This window comes from Phyllostomus discolor, chromosome 12 (assembly GCF_004126475.2).
Source record: "Phyllostomus discolor isolate MPI-MPIP mPhyDis1 chromosome 12, mPhyDis1.pri.v3, whole genome shotgun sequence".
Classification (NCBI taxonomy): Eukaryota; Metazoa; Chordata; class Mammalia; order Chiroptera; family Phyllostomidae; genus Phyllostomus; species Phyllostomus discolor.
In genome coordinates, this window is record NC_040914.2 from 43169000 (window position 1) to 43184627 (window position 15628).

The window sequence follows — 15628 nt, forward strand, 5'->3', positions numbered from 1 at the left end:
TTGCGGGGGAGTGAGGTGTAGCTGAGCCCCGAGCCCCGAGGAGGCTGGCCAGGGGCGCCCTCGGGAAGGGAGATCGCGGGGGGGGGGGGCTGGGGGCGGCTGTTGTCCCCCTTCCAGATGGGGCTTGTCGTGCCCAGGGCTCACGGGTCGCCAGCCCTCCAAGTGCCAGGGGTGGGCAGGCAGCGGCACCGTGCCCTCCATCACTGTGCCCCGGCGGAGAGAGCACGGGCCCGGCCTGCCCCTCCGAGTTCCGCTCTCCTGACGTGCCTTTCGCACCCCTCCCAGTAGGACAATCAGCCCCCTTCTGTTTGGGAGCCCTCTCCTTCCCGTCCCCCGGCCCCTCCCGGCACCCAGCCACCTGCCCCGGGGGGGTGCCCCGTCCCGCCCCCTTGTGGCCAGCCCGGCTGGTTTTGTAAGATACTGGGTTGGCGCACAGCAGTTTCTTTTCCTTGTAATTTAAACAGGCCCGGCATTGTTGGTTCTATTTAATGGACACGAGATAACGTTAGAGGTTTTAAAGTGATTAAACGTGCAGACTATGCAAACCAGACCTGGTCTCCAGTGTGGTGGCGCCATTCTTCCCAGGTCCTTGGGGCGGCATCCTGTGGGCGGGGGGGCGGGGGGTGGGGGCATCGCACGGCCGGGGGGCGAGATGCCCGGTGTGACGTCTGCATGCCCCGAGAGGGGCCCGAGCCAGGACTGCGAAGTCTGTCCACTGAGGGCTCCCTTTCAGGGGTGTCCGGCCCGCAGCCCGAAGGCCGCATGCGGCCCAGGATGGCTGTGAACGCGACCCAACACAAAATCGTGAATTTACTTAAAACATTTTTTTTTGCTCATCGGTTTCCATTAGTGTGTGTGTATGTCACGTGTGGCCCAGAGACACCAAAAGGTTGACACCCCTGCTGTAGGGAGCAGATGGGGACGAGCCCCCGGGGGCGGGACAAGCGAGCAGCTGCACCCCCACAGGCCTGGCCTCCAGCAGGGCGGACGGTCACAGCCTGTGTCCCTGTCGCACAGGGTCTCCCTGGGCCGAAGGAAGGGTCTGGTCCCAGGGTGTGGGGCTGAGGCCCGCGGTGGGGCCAGGCAGGCCGGGGTGCTCTTGCTGGGGGGGGCGGGGGGGAGCCCGAGCCCCAGCTGGGCAGCTGTCTCTCCGCTCCCCAAGCCCGCCCCTCAGGTCTCCCTGGGACAGAAGCCCCTGCCTGGGGTAGGCAGGGGTGGTTGGCCCGCCAGGACCGGGCCTCTGCCAGGTAGATGTACTGGGAAATTTTATTTCAAGGGAGCCCAGCACGGGAGGGCTCCTTGGGGAGCCTGGCCCGGGGTGCGGAGGATCTGGGCTGCGCTCACTTTCACTCCTCTGGGGCCACTGGGCGGCTGCTAGCGCTACCCGCCGGCCTGCCTGCCGCGGGACCCCCAGGGTCCGAGGCCCGGCGCCGGCTGCAGCCTCCCCCTGCGCTTCCCCCTCCACAAGGGGACCCGGGGCCGCTCCCGTCCCCACCCCAGGCCCTGGGGAGCCCTGGCCCAGGCTGCCCTCTGCAGGGCCATTCTTCCCGGCCCCTCCTCCCTTCCGTTTCCGTGGTTGTGTGGCTGGGGCTGGGCAGGGGGGGGCCGGCAGGCAGGGGGGCTACAGCCCGCCCCTTCCCCTCGGCGGCCCGCCCCAGGGCCTGAGCTAACTGAAACCGCGGGAGGAGGAAGCACCGAATCAGGAACTGGCCACTCGGCTGGGCCTAAGTCGGTCCCCCGCGGGCCCCCGGAGCAGCTGCCGGAGCGGTGAGTCCGAATGCCTGCCCAGGACCCGGGAGGCAGCCGGCAGCGGGTGGTGGCCGGAGAGCAGGGGCTGGGGCCCGACAGGTTCACAGTGGACACAGGACCGGCCGGGGCAGGCAGGGGTGGCCGCAGGAGCGGGGCCCAGGCTGGCACACCCCTGGGACAGGAGGCGACTCTGGGTGGTTCTGTTCCAGGACTGGGAGGGGACCCCTGGCGCCAGGCCGTAGCCTGAGACACAGGAAACAGAGTCAGTCCCAGGCGAGGTGGGGTTTTGCACCTGTGGCCGCATCTCTGCCGGACGGGCCCCCAGCCCCCACCCGCCTGCAGTTTCTCTGGGTCCTCAGCCCTCAGCCTCCCGGCCTTAGGCCTCCGTCTGCAGCAGCAGCAGCAGCCGCTGCTGCCGCCTCCCCCACCTGTGGCCCCTTCTCACTCCGTCCGTCCGCAGGACAACACCATGGGCTTCTCTTCGGAGCTGTGCAGCCCCCAGGGCCACGGGGCGGTGCAGCAAATGCAAGAGGCCGAGCTCCGGCTGCTGGAGGGCATGAGGAAGTGGATGGCCCAGCGGGTCAAGAGTGACCGGGAGTACGCGGGGCTGCTGCACCACATGTCCCTGCAGGACTGCGGGGCCCAGAGCCGGGGCGTCCTCAACAGCCCCATCAGCCAGGTGGGGTTCAGTGGGGCCTGAGGCCTCCTCGCCCCCTTCCCACCTTCACCCCAAGGATTCCTAGAGGTTCCAGGGATATTGCCTGCCCCTTCCTTTCCCGAACACCCCCCGGGGAGGGTTAGCGAGTGGGCAGGCCGGGCCCCGGAGCCCCCTTGCCCCGTCTCACCCGTCCCGTGCTGCAGTCCTGGGCAGAGATCACCAGCCAGACGGAGGGCCTGAGCCGGTTGCTGAGGCAGCACGCAGAAGATCTGAACTCCGGGCCCCTCAGCAAGCTCAGCCTGCTTATTGGGGTGCGGCAGCAGCTGCGCAAGACCTACGGCGAGCAGTGGCAGCAGCTGCAGCAGGAGCTCACCAAGGTGGGTGGGCGTCCGGGGGCTTCACCTGGCCCCCCTCTGCCTGCGTTTTGAGCTGAAAGGGCTGGTTTGGTACAAGCGCCCCTGGATTCACAGGAAAGTGGAAGTCCCGACCGCAGGCCTGTTCCCGGAAACTTGCCTTCGCACCTTCTCGGGCTGGCGCACAGCAGGGCCTCCCCGTGCATTTTCTGTCACCCTACTGTGTGCCCGGGCATCAGGATGAGTGGTCCAGCCGCAGCCTGGGGACCACAGATCTGTGACTCACTGCCCGCAGGGCACCCGCTGGCTCTGGGAGCTGAGGGACCGAGGAATGAGGGCCAGTCTGTCTGCCCTTGGCCTAGGTGGGCTCTTCCCGGGGTCCCAGAGATACCCCGAGGCCCCGACACAGAGGTTACACACCGGGGCCGTGAGGTCAGCCTGTCTGCATTTGCACGCTGCCCAGCTCCTCAGTCCAGAGGCCGTGAGACAGAGCCACTCATCTGTCTGAGTGCTCCCAGCCTTCTCAGTCAGCACTTCCCAGCTGCTGCGCTGCAGGAACTTTGGACGCTTTGGTCGGGGGCGGTGGTCTCTTTTCCCTCCAACCCTCAAAGAAAGAAATGGCAACGGCCGGCACAACAATAACTGTCGGTGCGACTGCCCCGTCTTGAACCATAAACACACGCAGGTAGGCCACATAATACCAAGTTGCCTCTTACTGGTCATGTCACATGATAAGACTGCGTCTGATTGGTTAGCTCCTGCTACCAGAAATCCTTACCTACAAGTGTAGGCAACTGGTTTTTTTAACAAAGCTCTGGAGCAAAAAGGGTAGGTAATTATTATGATTATTTTTGTAAGTCAAAATTATACCTTTTTTTTTTTTTGGTCTGAATGCCCAAAAAATATTTTTTGGTGTGCCGCAGGATTTTAGTAATTAGCACCAGGTTGAAAATTGTCGTTCTAATCCAACGTGCTGGTGGCCCCCTTGCACCGTCTCTCCCACCAGAGCAAAGCCTGGCCTCGCCGCGGGCCTACAGCGGCCCCTGGTGGCCGGCGTGGATACACGCCTCTCTCCCCCCAGAACCTTGTCTAAACGCAGGGTGGGCCAGTGGTTCCAGGTGCTTTTGCTGGCACACAGCCACGCACATCTGTTCTCAGGTCACCTGTGGCCACTCCAGAGCTACGACGGCGGAGCTGAGTGATTGCCACAGAGACCGTATGGCCGACATGCCTAGAGTGTTCACCAGTTGGCCCTGGAAGGAAAAGGCTCATCCGGCCTATACATTTGGCTCAGTGGCAGATGGGGAGCCTGAGGTTCAGAGGAGAGGGGTGCAGAACCGGCCCGAGAGCATCCCAGCGCCTAGACAGGGGACTTGGGATGGGAGTGCCAGTCTCAGCTGTCTGTGGCTCCCGCCACCAGGAACGCCCTTCGCAGGGTTCAGTGGGAAGTGAAGATGGGGGCCCTGGTGAGAGATCCCGTGAGCGTTTCAACGTGGTGTCAGCACAGCGTTGAACCAAGCGCGGAGGCCTTCTAAGTGTGGGGCTCTGCCCGCCTGCAGCCTGGCCCCGCCTACCGCCTGCCACCACTCCGGGCCTCGGAGGGGCAGCGGCAGCCTCCCCCAGGCCCCAAGGGCCTGTCCTTGGTCCAGCTCCTCTGACCCCAGAGGGGAGGCCCCAGAGGTCTGCAGGCCCTCCCCGGAGGGCAGGCTTGGGTGCGCTGCCCCGGGGACCTGCTGACCCACACCGCCTCCTCTCTCTCCCCAGACCCACAGCCAGGACATCGAGAAGCTGAAGAGCCAGTACCGAGCCCTGGCCCGAGACAGCGCCCAGGCCCGGCGCAAATACCAGGAGTCCAGCAAAGGTGCGTGCCTTCCCTCCGACCTGTCCGCGGGTGCCCAGGGCGCGGGGGGGGGGGGGGGCGGGGGGCCGCCTCGGCCTCCTCCATGCTGCTGCTCACCCCGCTCCCCCGTGCTGCCGCTCACCCCGCTCCCCCCTGGGCCCGGCAGACAAGGACCGCGACAGGGCCAAGGACAAGTACGTGCGCAGCCTGTGGAAGCTCTTTGCGCACCACAACCGCTACGTGCTCGGCGTGCGGGCCGCGCAGCTGCACCACCAGCACCACCACCAGCTCATGCTGCCCGGCCTGCTCCAGTCGCTGCAGGACCTGCACCAGGAGATGGCGCGCATCCTGTGAGCCCGAGGCACCCCCTGTCCCGCCCCGCCCCAGCCCCGTCACCCTGCCTCGGCACCCAGAAAAGTCAGCCCTGTAGAAGCGATGGTCGTGGAAGCGATCACGGGAGGACAGGTCCTGGGCCGGGGATCATCGCCGGTCCATTTGCATCTGGTTTGCATTATTCCAGGGCCTCTTAGTGTTGGGGTTCCTCCTACTGAGTAAGCACCGTGCTAGGCTCTGGGATACCGCAGAGGAAAACGCAGATAAAAATATCTGTTCTCTAAGATCATTAGTATCGGGGGGGAGAGTCAGGAAACAAAAGAGAAAGGCACGCTGGAAGTGATAAGTGCTGTGGGGAAAGTGGAAACAAGGAAGGGGGGCGAGGGGCAGCCTCAAACAGAGCAGCCTGAAAAGGCCGCAGCGTGCAGGACTGAAGCGGGGGATGCTGGGACAAAGAGGGAACCGCAGGGCCAAGGCCCTGAGGTGGGAGAATGCTGGAAAGCGGGCCAGAGCGAGGAGGCCGGTGCAGCCGGTGTGGAGTTGAGGAAGGGCCGAGGAGGCCAGGCCCGGGGGCTGCTGGGGTACGGAGGGAGCAGCAGGCCCTTGTGAGGACTTGGCTGTGTTGAGACTAGACCTCTGGGGACAAGGACAAGGACAAGGGCAGGGAGAACCAGACGGGAGGACGAGAGGCTACTTAAACACTGCAGACCACAGCTCGTGGCTACTCGGACCCACAGAGGCGGGAGGCGGTCAGTCCTGGAGGTGCTTTGAGGGCGGAGCCAGCGGGGTTTCTGCAGGGATGGGAAGTGGGGTGTGAAGTAGAGCAGAGAGGGCGGCTCCAAGGATCGGGCCGGAAGACACGGTAGTAGCTGTCAGCGTGTGCGGGGAAGGCTCTGGGAGAGACGGGCTCAGGAGAGAGGAAAAGGAATTCATTTTTCAACACGTGGTGTCCAGCCAGACGTCCCGAGTGCATAGATGGGCACTTGCGGCTGGGGCGCTGGGGAGGAGCTGGGCCTGGGGGTGTCCATGTGGCGGCTGCCGCACGGCGACAGCTTATGCCCAGTGCGCGGGGCGGCCGCCCGGGGCAGACAGGAGGGTAGCGCACGTTCGGCCAGCACTTCCTGAGTAGCACACTCCACGCACACCTCTCTCCCTCCGTGGGACTCCCAGCACCCCCGGGACACGTAGCAGGAAGTGCAGACCAGGAGCCGGTCAGTAATCTGCCGGTGGTCATTCGGCCGGTAAATGATGACGCGGCACTCAACGCCCCCGGCCGACTCCCAACTCAGAGTGAGGGGCCCCAAGCTCCCCCCCCCCGCCCACCCCCGCTGACCCGGGGCCCGTCTGCCGGCAGGAAGGAGATCCTGCAGGAGTACCTGGAGATCAGCAGCCTGGTGCAGGACGAGGTGGCGGCCCTTCACCAGGCGATGGCCGCAGCCGTCGCCCGCATCCAGCCGGACACCGAGTACCAGGGCTTCCTGCAGCAGTTCGGGTAAGCCCTGCCTCGCCCCTGCCGGGCAGCAGGGCCTGCCAGCCTGCTCCCTGACCGGGCACGCTCCCCCTGCCCACCCCCCCTGCCCCACACAGGTCCGTGCCTGATGTCCCACCCTGCGTCACGTTCGACGAGTCGCTGCTGGAGGACAGCGAAGCCCTGGAGCCCGGGGAGCTGCAGCTGAACGAGCTGACAGTGGAGAGCGTGCAGCACACGTGGGTGCCAGGACGGCGGGGCGGGGGTGCCGGGGGGCGTCTGCAGGGCGCGTCCGAGAGGCCGGCACTACCGCGGCCCTTCCTCCTGGCACAGGCTCACCTCAGTGACAGATGAGCTGGCCGCGGCCACCCAGACGGTGCTGAGCCGGCAGGAAGTGGTCACCCAACTGCAGCGGGAGCTCCGGAAGGAGGAGCAGGGCATCCACCCCCGCCAGCGGTGAGTGGGTCCCACCTGCAGCAGCCTCTCACCTGCCCTCCCTGCTGCCTGCAAGGCTGAGCCCTCTCTCCCGCCCGCTGGCAGGGTTTACCTGCTGGGCAAGAGGCAGGTGCTGCAGGAGGAGCTGCAGGGGCTGCAGGTGGCGCTGTGCAGCCAGGCCAAGCTGCAGGCCCAGCAGGACCTGCTGCAGGCCAAGCTGGAGAAGCTGGGCCCCGGCGAGCCGCCCCCGGTGGCGCTCCTGCAGGACGACCGCCACTCCACCTCGTCCTCGGTGAGCACCCCACCGCCCACCGCGGCCGCCCTGCAGGCCGGCCCGGGCCGCGCTCCTCATTTTCGCCCTCCGCCTCCCAAGCCCGGCCACCCGCTGACGTCTGTCCCTGGCCTCAGGAGCATGAGCGGGAAGGGGGAAGGACGCCCACCCTGGAGATCCTTAAGAGCCACATCTCAGGAATCTTTCGCCCCAAGTTCTCGGTGAGTGGAGCCCAGGCGGGCCCACGCCTCTGCCTCTTCTCCACGTGGTGGTGGGCCAGGCCGGGGGGTCTCGGAAACGTCCTCCTAGGCCCCTCCCACCTTGGGGTCCGGGCAAGTCACTGGGTTGCCCCGGTAGAGAGAAGGCTCTGCCCAGGCTGCTTCTGTTGGGTGTCCAGGTACAGATGCTCGCCCCGCCCCCCCGTCGTGCCCCCCGACCCCAGCCACCACATGTGCGTGCAGAGGGGCCTGCAGCCTTGGCTGCCCTGCCACCCTTCCTGCTCCGGGAGTGGTTGGGAGGCCGCGGCCTGGGGTAGAAGGCAAAAGCTTGGTTGGGGCCCCGCCAAGCCCAGGCCTCCCATCCCCACTCTGCCTGGAGCGAGCCTGCTCCAGGGGCCTGTGGATGGCTCTGCCCGCCTCTCCAGCGGTTCGGAGGGTCATGTGAGGCAGCAACCCCCCCGACCCTGAGTTGGCCTACTGGCCTCCCCGGAGGGGCGGGCCGAGTGACCCCCGCTCACCCCTCCCCAGCTCCCCCCACCACTGCAGCTGGTGCCCGAGGTGCAGAAGCCCCTGCAGGAGCAGCTGTGGTACCACGGGGCCATCCCGCGGACGGAGGTGGCCGAGCTGCTGACGCAGTGTGGGGACTTCCTGGTGCGGGAGAGCCAGGGCAAGCAGGAGTGTGTGCTGTCCGTGCTGTGGGACGGCCTGCCCCGGCACTTCATCATCCAGTCCTCGGACGTGAGTGGGCCCGGCCCCACCCCCTGCCCTCGCCCCCCCCCGGGGGGGACAGCCTCGGGAGGGCAGCAGGGACCACCTCGTTCCAGCGACACGATGGGCTGACCCCTTCGGGGCGGCTGGCCCGCCCAGGCCGGGGGCAGGCACTGGGGCGCCAGCAGGATGCGCCTTTCTGCGGGCCCTTCTCCTGGCTGCTCTGCACCCCCTCCCAGGGCCTGGGCCCCCTCAGCTGGGCCAGGGAGGCTGCTCACCCCAGCTTGCCCCTGCCCTGCAGAACCTGTACCGCCTGGAGGGCGACGGCTTTCCCACCATCCCCTTGCTCATCGACCACCTGCTGCGCTCCCAGCAGCCCCTCACCAAGAAGAGCGGCGTCGTCCTGAGCAGGGCTGTGCCCAAGGTGAGCCAGGGCCTGCTGCCCCCCCACGCCCCCCCCCCCCCCCACAGGCCTTGCAGAGCGTGGGTTCAGGCCACCGAGCCAGGCCAGGAGCAGGGAGGGGCTTCCCAGGTCCCCGGTCTACGTACGGGGTCAGCCACCTGCTGGATTTGGAACGTCAAGGCCACCCCCATTTCACAGGCTGGCGCTCACCCTCTTAGGTCCCCGCCGGGCCCCCAGAGCCATCCGACTGTGATGATCCCCATACGGTCCAGCGGCCACTTAGCAGACTAACCAAGCTACCAAGAGACGAGAGTGGTCGCCTGGGTGGGGAGTTTCAGTCCTTGGCAGGCCCCGCTGGCCTTCCCTTTGCCGACCTCTGACCCCCCGCCCTCCCTCCCCCAGGACAAGTGGGCACTGAACCACGAGGACCTAGTGTTGGGCGAGCAGATTGGGCGGGTGAGTTGAGCGCCCTGCTGGCCTCCCGGCTGCCTGCGGCCCCCTCACCCAGCTCCGCTTCCCGCCCGCCACCCCTCGGCACCGGCACCCGAGCCCTTTGGCCTCCCTGCCTCAGGCTGAGCCCCAGCCCGTAGCCGACTCCCCTCGGGGCCAGCACCGTACACCGCCCTCCGGGAGCCAGGGAAGAGGCTCTGCTGCTGGCACCCTCAGCCGTCCTGCCCCCACCCCACCCCCACCCCCCGCCCCGGCGCTGCCTCCCCAGGGCCCCACCCCCACCCCCGTGCGCGACAGGAGACGCACTGTGGCCACGGGAGCTGTGAAATACCTGCTTAGGAAGGGATTCCGGTTCCTACACGTGACAAGGCTTCTCCAGCCCAAGGGAAAGTGGCTTTGGGGTTTTCCACGTCCCGTCTCTTAGCGAACGTGGCAGCTGGAGGGGACATCCCCTGCCTGTGGCGGGGGTGCTGGTCCCCCCACCAGGGGGTGCTGGGGAGCCGAGGCGGGGCACCGAGCGAAGGGCGGGTGGGGACCAGGAGGGCTGTCCCTCGACACGAGAGGACCGTGGTCCGGGGACGGAGGGGCAGACGCCTCGGACTGTTTCAGGGGAACTTCGGCGAAGTGTTCAGCGGGCGCCTGCGCGTGGACAACACGCCGGTGGCGGTGAAGTCCTGCCGAGAGACGCTCCCGCCCGACCTCAAGGCCAAGTTTCTGCAGGAAGCGCGGTGGGTGAAGGAATCGGGGTCGCCGTTGCGGTCTGTACAGGGCGGTCCTCCGTGCGGGGCGCGTTATGCAAGGGGCCACTTCCGTGGTGTCGTCATCCTCACGGACCCCCCACCCCCCAGCGCCAGGGCGGCGGGCTCGAGGCTCAGTGGCCTGCTAGAGGTCACACACGTCCGGGCCTCCTGGCCCTCGAGTCCAAGCTTGTCTCTTCTGGCGCGCCTCTCCCCACCCTCCCTCGGGTCCCCGGGGCCAGGGAGCGATGCGCAGGTCCCCGCGCTGGGAGCCTGAGCAGCCGTGCCCTCCAGGATCCTGAAGCAGTACAGCCACCCCAACATCGTGCGTCTCATTGGCGTCTGCACCCAGAAGCAGCCCATCTACATCGTCATGGAGCTCGTGCAGGGTGAGCCCCGCCCCCCCCACCACTGCACTGCGGGGGCAGGGACTTCAGCTGGGGGTGGTAGTGAGCGCCCCCTGCAGGAGGCTCAACAAGGTTCCCCCCCCCCCCCGCCCCCCCCGCCAGGGGGCGACTTCCTGACCTTCCTTCGGACGGAGGGAGCCCGCCTGCGGGTGAAGACTCTGCTGCAGATGGTGGGGGACGCGGCTGCGGGCATGGAGTACCTGGAGAGCAAGGGCTGCATCCACCGGTGAGCCAGGAGCTCCGGCCTCGGGCCGCCAGCCCCCGGGGCCCCGCCCAGCCTCGGGCTGTGCGATGATTAGCACCCGGCGCCCCTCGGCAAGCAGCAGGCCCAGTGCGAGCGCTGGGCTCAGCCTCTCCCCACGGACCGTGGGTCCCAGGGCAGGGAGCGGCCTTCGTTCGTGGGTGTGGCTAGCGTGCCCTGCTCAGGCAGGTGATACATGCCGCGTGGACGGTGGCTGAGTGAGCCCCTCTCCTGCCTGCTGTCCCCAGCGACCTGGCTGCTCGGAACTGCCTGGTCACAGAGAAGAACGCCCTGAAGATCAGCGACTTCGGGATGTCCCGGGAGGAGGAGGACGGGATCTACGCCGCCTCGGGGGGCCTCAGACAAGTCCCCGTGAAGTGGACCGCACCCGAGGCTCTCAACTATGGTGAGCGGGCGACGCCAGGCCTCCCGTGCCAACCCGGGCCTTGTCCACTCCGGGCCGGGAGCCCAGGGAGGGGTGCACCTCCCGGACCGGCGGAGGCGGCCCCCCGGCTGATGCCTCCGCGCCACCCCGCAGGCCGCTATTCCTCCGAGAGCGACGTGTGGAGCTTCGGCATCTTGCTCTGGGAGACCTTCAGCCTGGGAGCCTCGCCCTACCCCAACCTCAGCAATCAGCAGACTCGGGAGTTCGTAGAGACGGGTAAGGCAGCCGCGCTGCATGGCAGCGGACTCGGAGCCAAGCCGCCGCCGTCCCCGCGCTGCAGGGGGACTCTCCCAGAGCCCCTCACCTTCCCGTCTTCCCGCTTGGGGCCAAACAAGAACCGAACAGTCAGTCCTGTAGGGGTCGCTGGGTAGACGCCTGATGGGGCCCAGGCTGTCCATTACTTCGTTTGCTGCTCACAGCAGGGGGGTGGGGGTGGGGATTAGTGTGCCCCTTTTGCAGAAGGAAAGACTGCGGCTTGCAGAGGCCGCCGTGCAGCTAGTGCGCGGCGGGATGGCGGTCAGGACCTCTGTGCGCTGGGGCTCTGGGGAGAGAGAGCGGCTCCTCGAGAAGCGCTTCAGCGCAGCTTCAGCGGCTCCACTGCTCACAGTCTGCCCTAGGGCTGCGGGGTTGGGGGGGCCCCAGACCCCCTCCTCATGCCGGCCGCTGTGCCCGTCCTCGCAGGGGGCCGCTTGCCCTGCCCCGAGCTGTGCCCGGACGCCGTGTTCAGACTCATGGAGCAGTGCTGGGCCTACGAGCCCGGGCAGCGGCCCGGCTTCAGCACCATCTACCAGGAGCTGCAGAGCATCCGGAAGCGGCACCGGTGAGGCCGGCCCGCGCCCCAAGCCAGCGGCCTCAGCCGGCAAGATCGCTCCGCCATCCCAGCTGCAGCTCACCGCGTGGGGCGGCTCCTCGCGGTTCTGGACTCCGGCCCTGTCCCCCGTGCCGCCGGCGGGGATGCAGCTCAGGGTCTGCTGCGCCTCCACGCTCCTGCCCAGGCCTCCTCTCCCAGGCGGAACGAATAAACCACTGGTGCCCTCCGGTGCTCTGGGCGTGCGCGCTCCTGTTGGTGGGGTGGGGGCGGGTCTTGGGAAGGACAGAGCCTCGGTACTGCGCCCCGTGAGGAAGGAGAGAGGCAGGGTTCCTGGGGCGGAATCCACGTGGTTTGCGGGGCCTGTAGGGGTGTCGGCGTGACGCGTAAGTTCAGCCCAGACAGAGATACAGGCGGGCACTTGAGGCCCGCACGTCATGAGCTTACAAACGTCAGAGACTCGCCGACACTGCGGGCGCGCACGGCAGTCCCGCGAGATTCAGCACGGAGGGGAGAGTCCGGGAGAGCTAGAGCTTCCCTGGGGGGAGACTGGAGGGGCTGAAGAGATGGAAATCGCTTCTCGGGTGGGGGTGGGGGGGCGTTTACCTCCCACGCGAGCTCACTGAGCCGCGGGCGGGGTAGCAGAGCAGGGAGCGGAGGCCTCGCCAGCATCGCCAGGGAAGGTCCGGCAGGAGGAAGCACGGACACACTGAAAAGCGGAGCCGGGAGGAGCGGTGGCACCCGAGAACAAAGCAGAGCCCCGAGGCCCAACGACCCTCCCTCGGGGAAGTTCAGGAGATAGTCAACATCTGTGTTCAGAGACATAAAAGCCCAGCAGCTTCTCTAGACACAAGTTAGTGCGTGACTGCGTGGAAACACTAGGAAGGCAAATCATGCGTCTCTGTCAGCGGGGGTAAAAAGCAGAACCGAAGAACTTCCGCTTCTGGGTAGGATGCGGCGGGTCCCTGCAGGCCTGCTCGCTCCTTGCAGCAAGGAGGAGGGGACCACGTGACGACTTTCACTCTTAAAGAGCACGGAGCGTGTCGGAGGGGATGAGAACTGACGATCTCAAGTTTCAAGGAGGACAGGGCCCCTGAGGGGTGAGCGGAGCTGGGTGGCTACTTACTTTCCTGAGACGTTTGCTAATTGGGGACATCGCTGAAGCTGAGGATTGTCCCAGATGGAGAGGCCACCGAGGAAAGGAGAAACGAGCCATTTGTGTCATACCCACTGGGCACACGAGGAGTCCCAGATGCAAAACCTGGTTTCCTCCTGGAATGTCCTCTGAGTTCCGGGAAGGGGCGGGGCTGGGAAGGCAAGTCCCCCGGCCTTGCAGTGTTTGGGGGGTACGGCTAAAACAAGCAAATAACTGGTTACCCCCCCCCCCCCACACACACACACACAAGATACTGGCCAGGTCTTGAACCTGTGTGGATGGGGAGACCACAGAGCTCACCCTAAAATCTCTGAGGAGCAGAATTGCCAGGGCTAAGAGAGACAGACTGGCCAGGCTTCCAACCCCAAATCCAAGAGGGCCACTCTGAAGGGACAGGGGCAATCCAGAGGAGGCCTGACATTCACCAGGACTGTAACTGCCCCAACTTGACCCAGGACGTTGTTATATCATATCGGGGTGAGCGGCTCCTGTGGGTTGGGGGGCGGGGCCGGCGGTGAGGAATAACACAGTCTGAGGTCCTTACTCTGTGTTTTACACCCAACATGCAACATGCAAACAAAAACTATAAAATGTGTGAAAGAAAGAAAAAAGAAAAAATTGGGCCAACACACAGGAGGAAAAAAAAAACAGTAGAAGCAAACCCACAGATGGTCCAGATATTGGAGTTGGCAGGCAAGGATTTAAACATCACTAATGGTTGATATGTTAAATGTGGAAAAAGATGGACAAAATAGATATAAATATATACAGAAGTTCAGGATATATATACAGATAGATAATAAAAATATACAGAATTTCAACAGGGTTGGAGTCCACTTTACAAGAATCAAAGGAGCCGGTAGAGCTGGAAAAAACACCACCTCTGAAATTACAAATTCACTGGATAGGTTTCATAAAATTTCATACAACTAAAGGATAAAGTGACAATTATAGCAATTGGACACATTAGAAGACAGAATGAGTGAACTCGAAGATAAATCAAATAGAAGGTACCTAAATGGAAGTACAGAGAGAGAGAGAAAAGAATGGGGGGGGACCAGCCTGAGATGCACAAGGGACTCCAATCCGTGAGTAACTGACGTTCCAAAGGGAGAGAGAGGAGTTAGGACCGGACTAAACTGCCAAGGACTCAAACACGTGTACAGCAATAAGGAAGGACACTCCCCGATACATACAGGCACCAGCCCTGATGGCTCTCGAAGGCATGCTAAGAAGTCAGGCAGAAGTGCATCCTTCCGATCCATTTTATGAAGTTCATGGACAGGCAAAACTAAGCTGCAGAGAAGCGAGAACAGGGGCCACATCTGAGGGGTGCCGATGGCAAGGTGTGTGGGTGCAGGCGAGCAGCTCCCCGAGGTGTTCCTGCCGCCCTGCACGCCTCTTCTCTGTGGGCCACGTGGCCAGGGCTCGAGCAGGCTGGCCTGGGTCTTGACAGTCTGGAGAGAATGCCCTACGAGTAATTACGCGTGGAGCAAGGGGACTGGTAGCCTACAGTGGAGATGCCCTGGCTTGTGGGAGACCGCCCCGGGCCGCTGGTCATCCCTCTTCCTAGTCTCCGCTGACTGTGGGGCTTTTCATCCTTTTCATCCAGCCAACCCTACAGAGCGGCCCCAGGCCACACAAGTGCTTGGCTGAGGTTTGGAGGTGGCTCTTCAGAGTGGCCCAGCCCCATACCTCCCGCATACCTCCCGTCATCCTGTTACCTGGTCCCTTCGATTCAGTGTCATCCTGTGGGACTAGGGATGCAGGAAGTGGACTCCATGCCGGTCTGAGTGGTCCGTCAGCTGTCTGGATCCCGTGGGGCTCGTTGCCTCCTTCCCGGCTGAGCCTGTGCAAGTGTGACGGGCCCCCCTCACAGCTGCGCAGCGAGCCACCGCAGCGCACGTTGTGACTGCTTGATTCTTGACACGGGGGAGACTTTCGGGGTGAAGGGAATGTTCTGTGTTTGGTCGGAGCGGCGATTATACTTGTGTGTACAGCTATCGAAGTTTACCAAGCTGTGCACTTAAGACTTGCACCATATACTATAAGTTATATCTCTATTTTTAAAGATTTTATATATTTACTTTAAGGGAGAGGGGAAGGAGGGGAGAAAGAGAGGGAGAGAAACATCGATCAGTTGCCTCTCATGCGCTCCCCCCAACTGGGGGCCTGGCCTGCAACCCAGGCGTGTGCCCTGGCTGGGAATTGAACCAGGGTCCCCTCAGTTTGCAGGACGACACCCAACCTACTGAGCCACACCAGTCAGGGCTATATCTCAATTTAAAAAAGAGAGAGAGAGAGAGCTAGGAGAGAACAAACAAGAGCTCTAGAACATTAAGATCGTGATTGCCAACGTGAACAATTCAATGGAAGGGTTGGAAGATATGTCTCCCAGGGCACAGGCGAAAGACCCAGGCTGGGTCTGCCACCTTAGTGACAAGCTGGTACATAAACCTAGAAAAACGTTCCCAATGGTGATCCGAGAAATGGGAGTTCAAACAACGAGGTGCCATTTTAAATCCGGTTAATCAACAAAACCACTGTTAAAGTAATATTCAACAGTGTGCGATTGAGCCATGGTGTGCGGCTCATCGCCGGTCGTATCAGTCCTTATTTTTTGCCGCGCTACTGTGCATTTGTCCTAAGGCGATTTAGAAAGAAGACAGACGTGGACTTAGTGGAGACGGTCGTCGCAGTATGGTTTATTATACTTGAAAATTGCAAACACCCAGACGCCCAATAAGAGGAGAATCACCAAGGCAATTTACGTGCTGCCTTAACTCCTTGGGTGGCAAGCCGGGGAGGGACGGTGATGACGGCGCCGCACCGGCAGGGGGCAGCACCTCTCTGCCTGAGAACAGCTGCGTGGAAGTAAGGACCCCCCTAGAGCGGAGCGGAGCGGGGCGGGCGGGCGCGGGAAGTGCGCCACGGGGTTCGCTTCTGTG

The 15628-nt window shown here is 64.1% G+C and overlaps 1 protein-coding gene across 1 annotated transcript; it reads left to right on the forward strand.

Annotated features, from left to right (window-relative positions):
• The first annotated feature begins 1475 nt into the window (after positions 1–1475).
• FES (FES proto-oncogene, tyrosine kinase) lies at positions 1476–11748 on the forward strand. The gene is made up of 19 exons (XM_028502201.2): positions 1476–1767; positions 2210–2428; positions 2611–2784; positions 4525–4621; positions 4767–4950; positions 6288–6425; positions 6521–6640; positions 6735–6857; positions 6942–7128; positions 7245–7328; positions 7854–8063; positions 8335–8457; positions 8839–8892; positions 9496–9614; positions 9918–10012; positions 10133–10256; positions 10520–10677; positions 10810–10932; positions 11398–11748. The coding sequence occupies exons 2-19, from the start codon at positions 2219–2221 to the stop codon at positions 11538–11540; spliced, it is 2466 nt and encodes an 821-aa protein (XP_028358002.1). The 5' UTR covers positions 1476–1767; positions 2210–2218; the 3' UTR covers positions 11541–11748.
• The last annotated feature ends 3880 nt before the right edge of the window (positions 11749–15628 follow it).

Excerpts from the sequence above, each read along its gene's own strand:
- FES (XM_028502201.2), top strand. The coding sequence starts at position 2,219 with ATGGGCTTCTCTTCGGAGCTGTGCAGCCCCCAGGGCCACGGGGCGGTG. Across the intron at positions 4,951-6,287 it reads CAGGAGATGGCGCGCATCCT|GAAGGAGATCCTGCAGGAGT; the intron begins GTGAGCCCGAGG and ends GTCTGCCGGCAG. Across the intron at positions 8,064-8,334 it reads TCATCATCCAGTCCTCGGAC|AACCTGTACCGCCTGGAGGG; the intron begins GTGAGTGGGCCC and ends CCTGCCCTGCAG.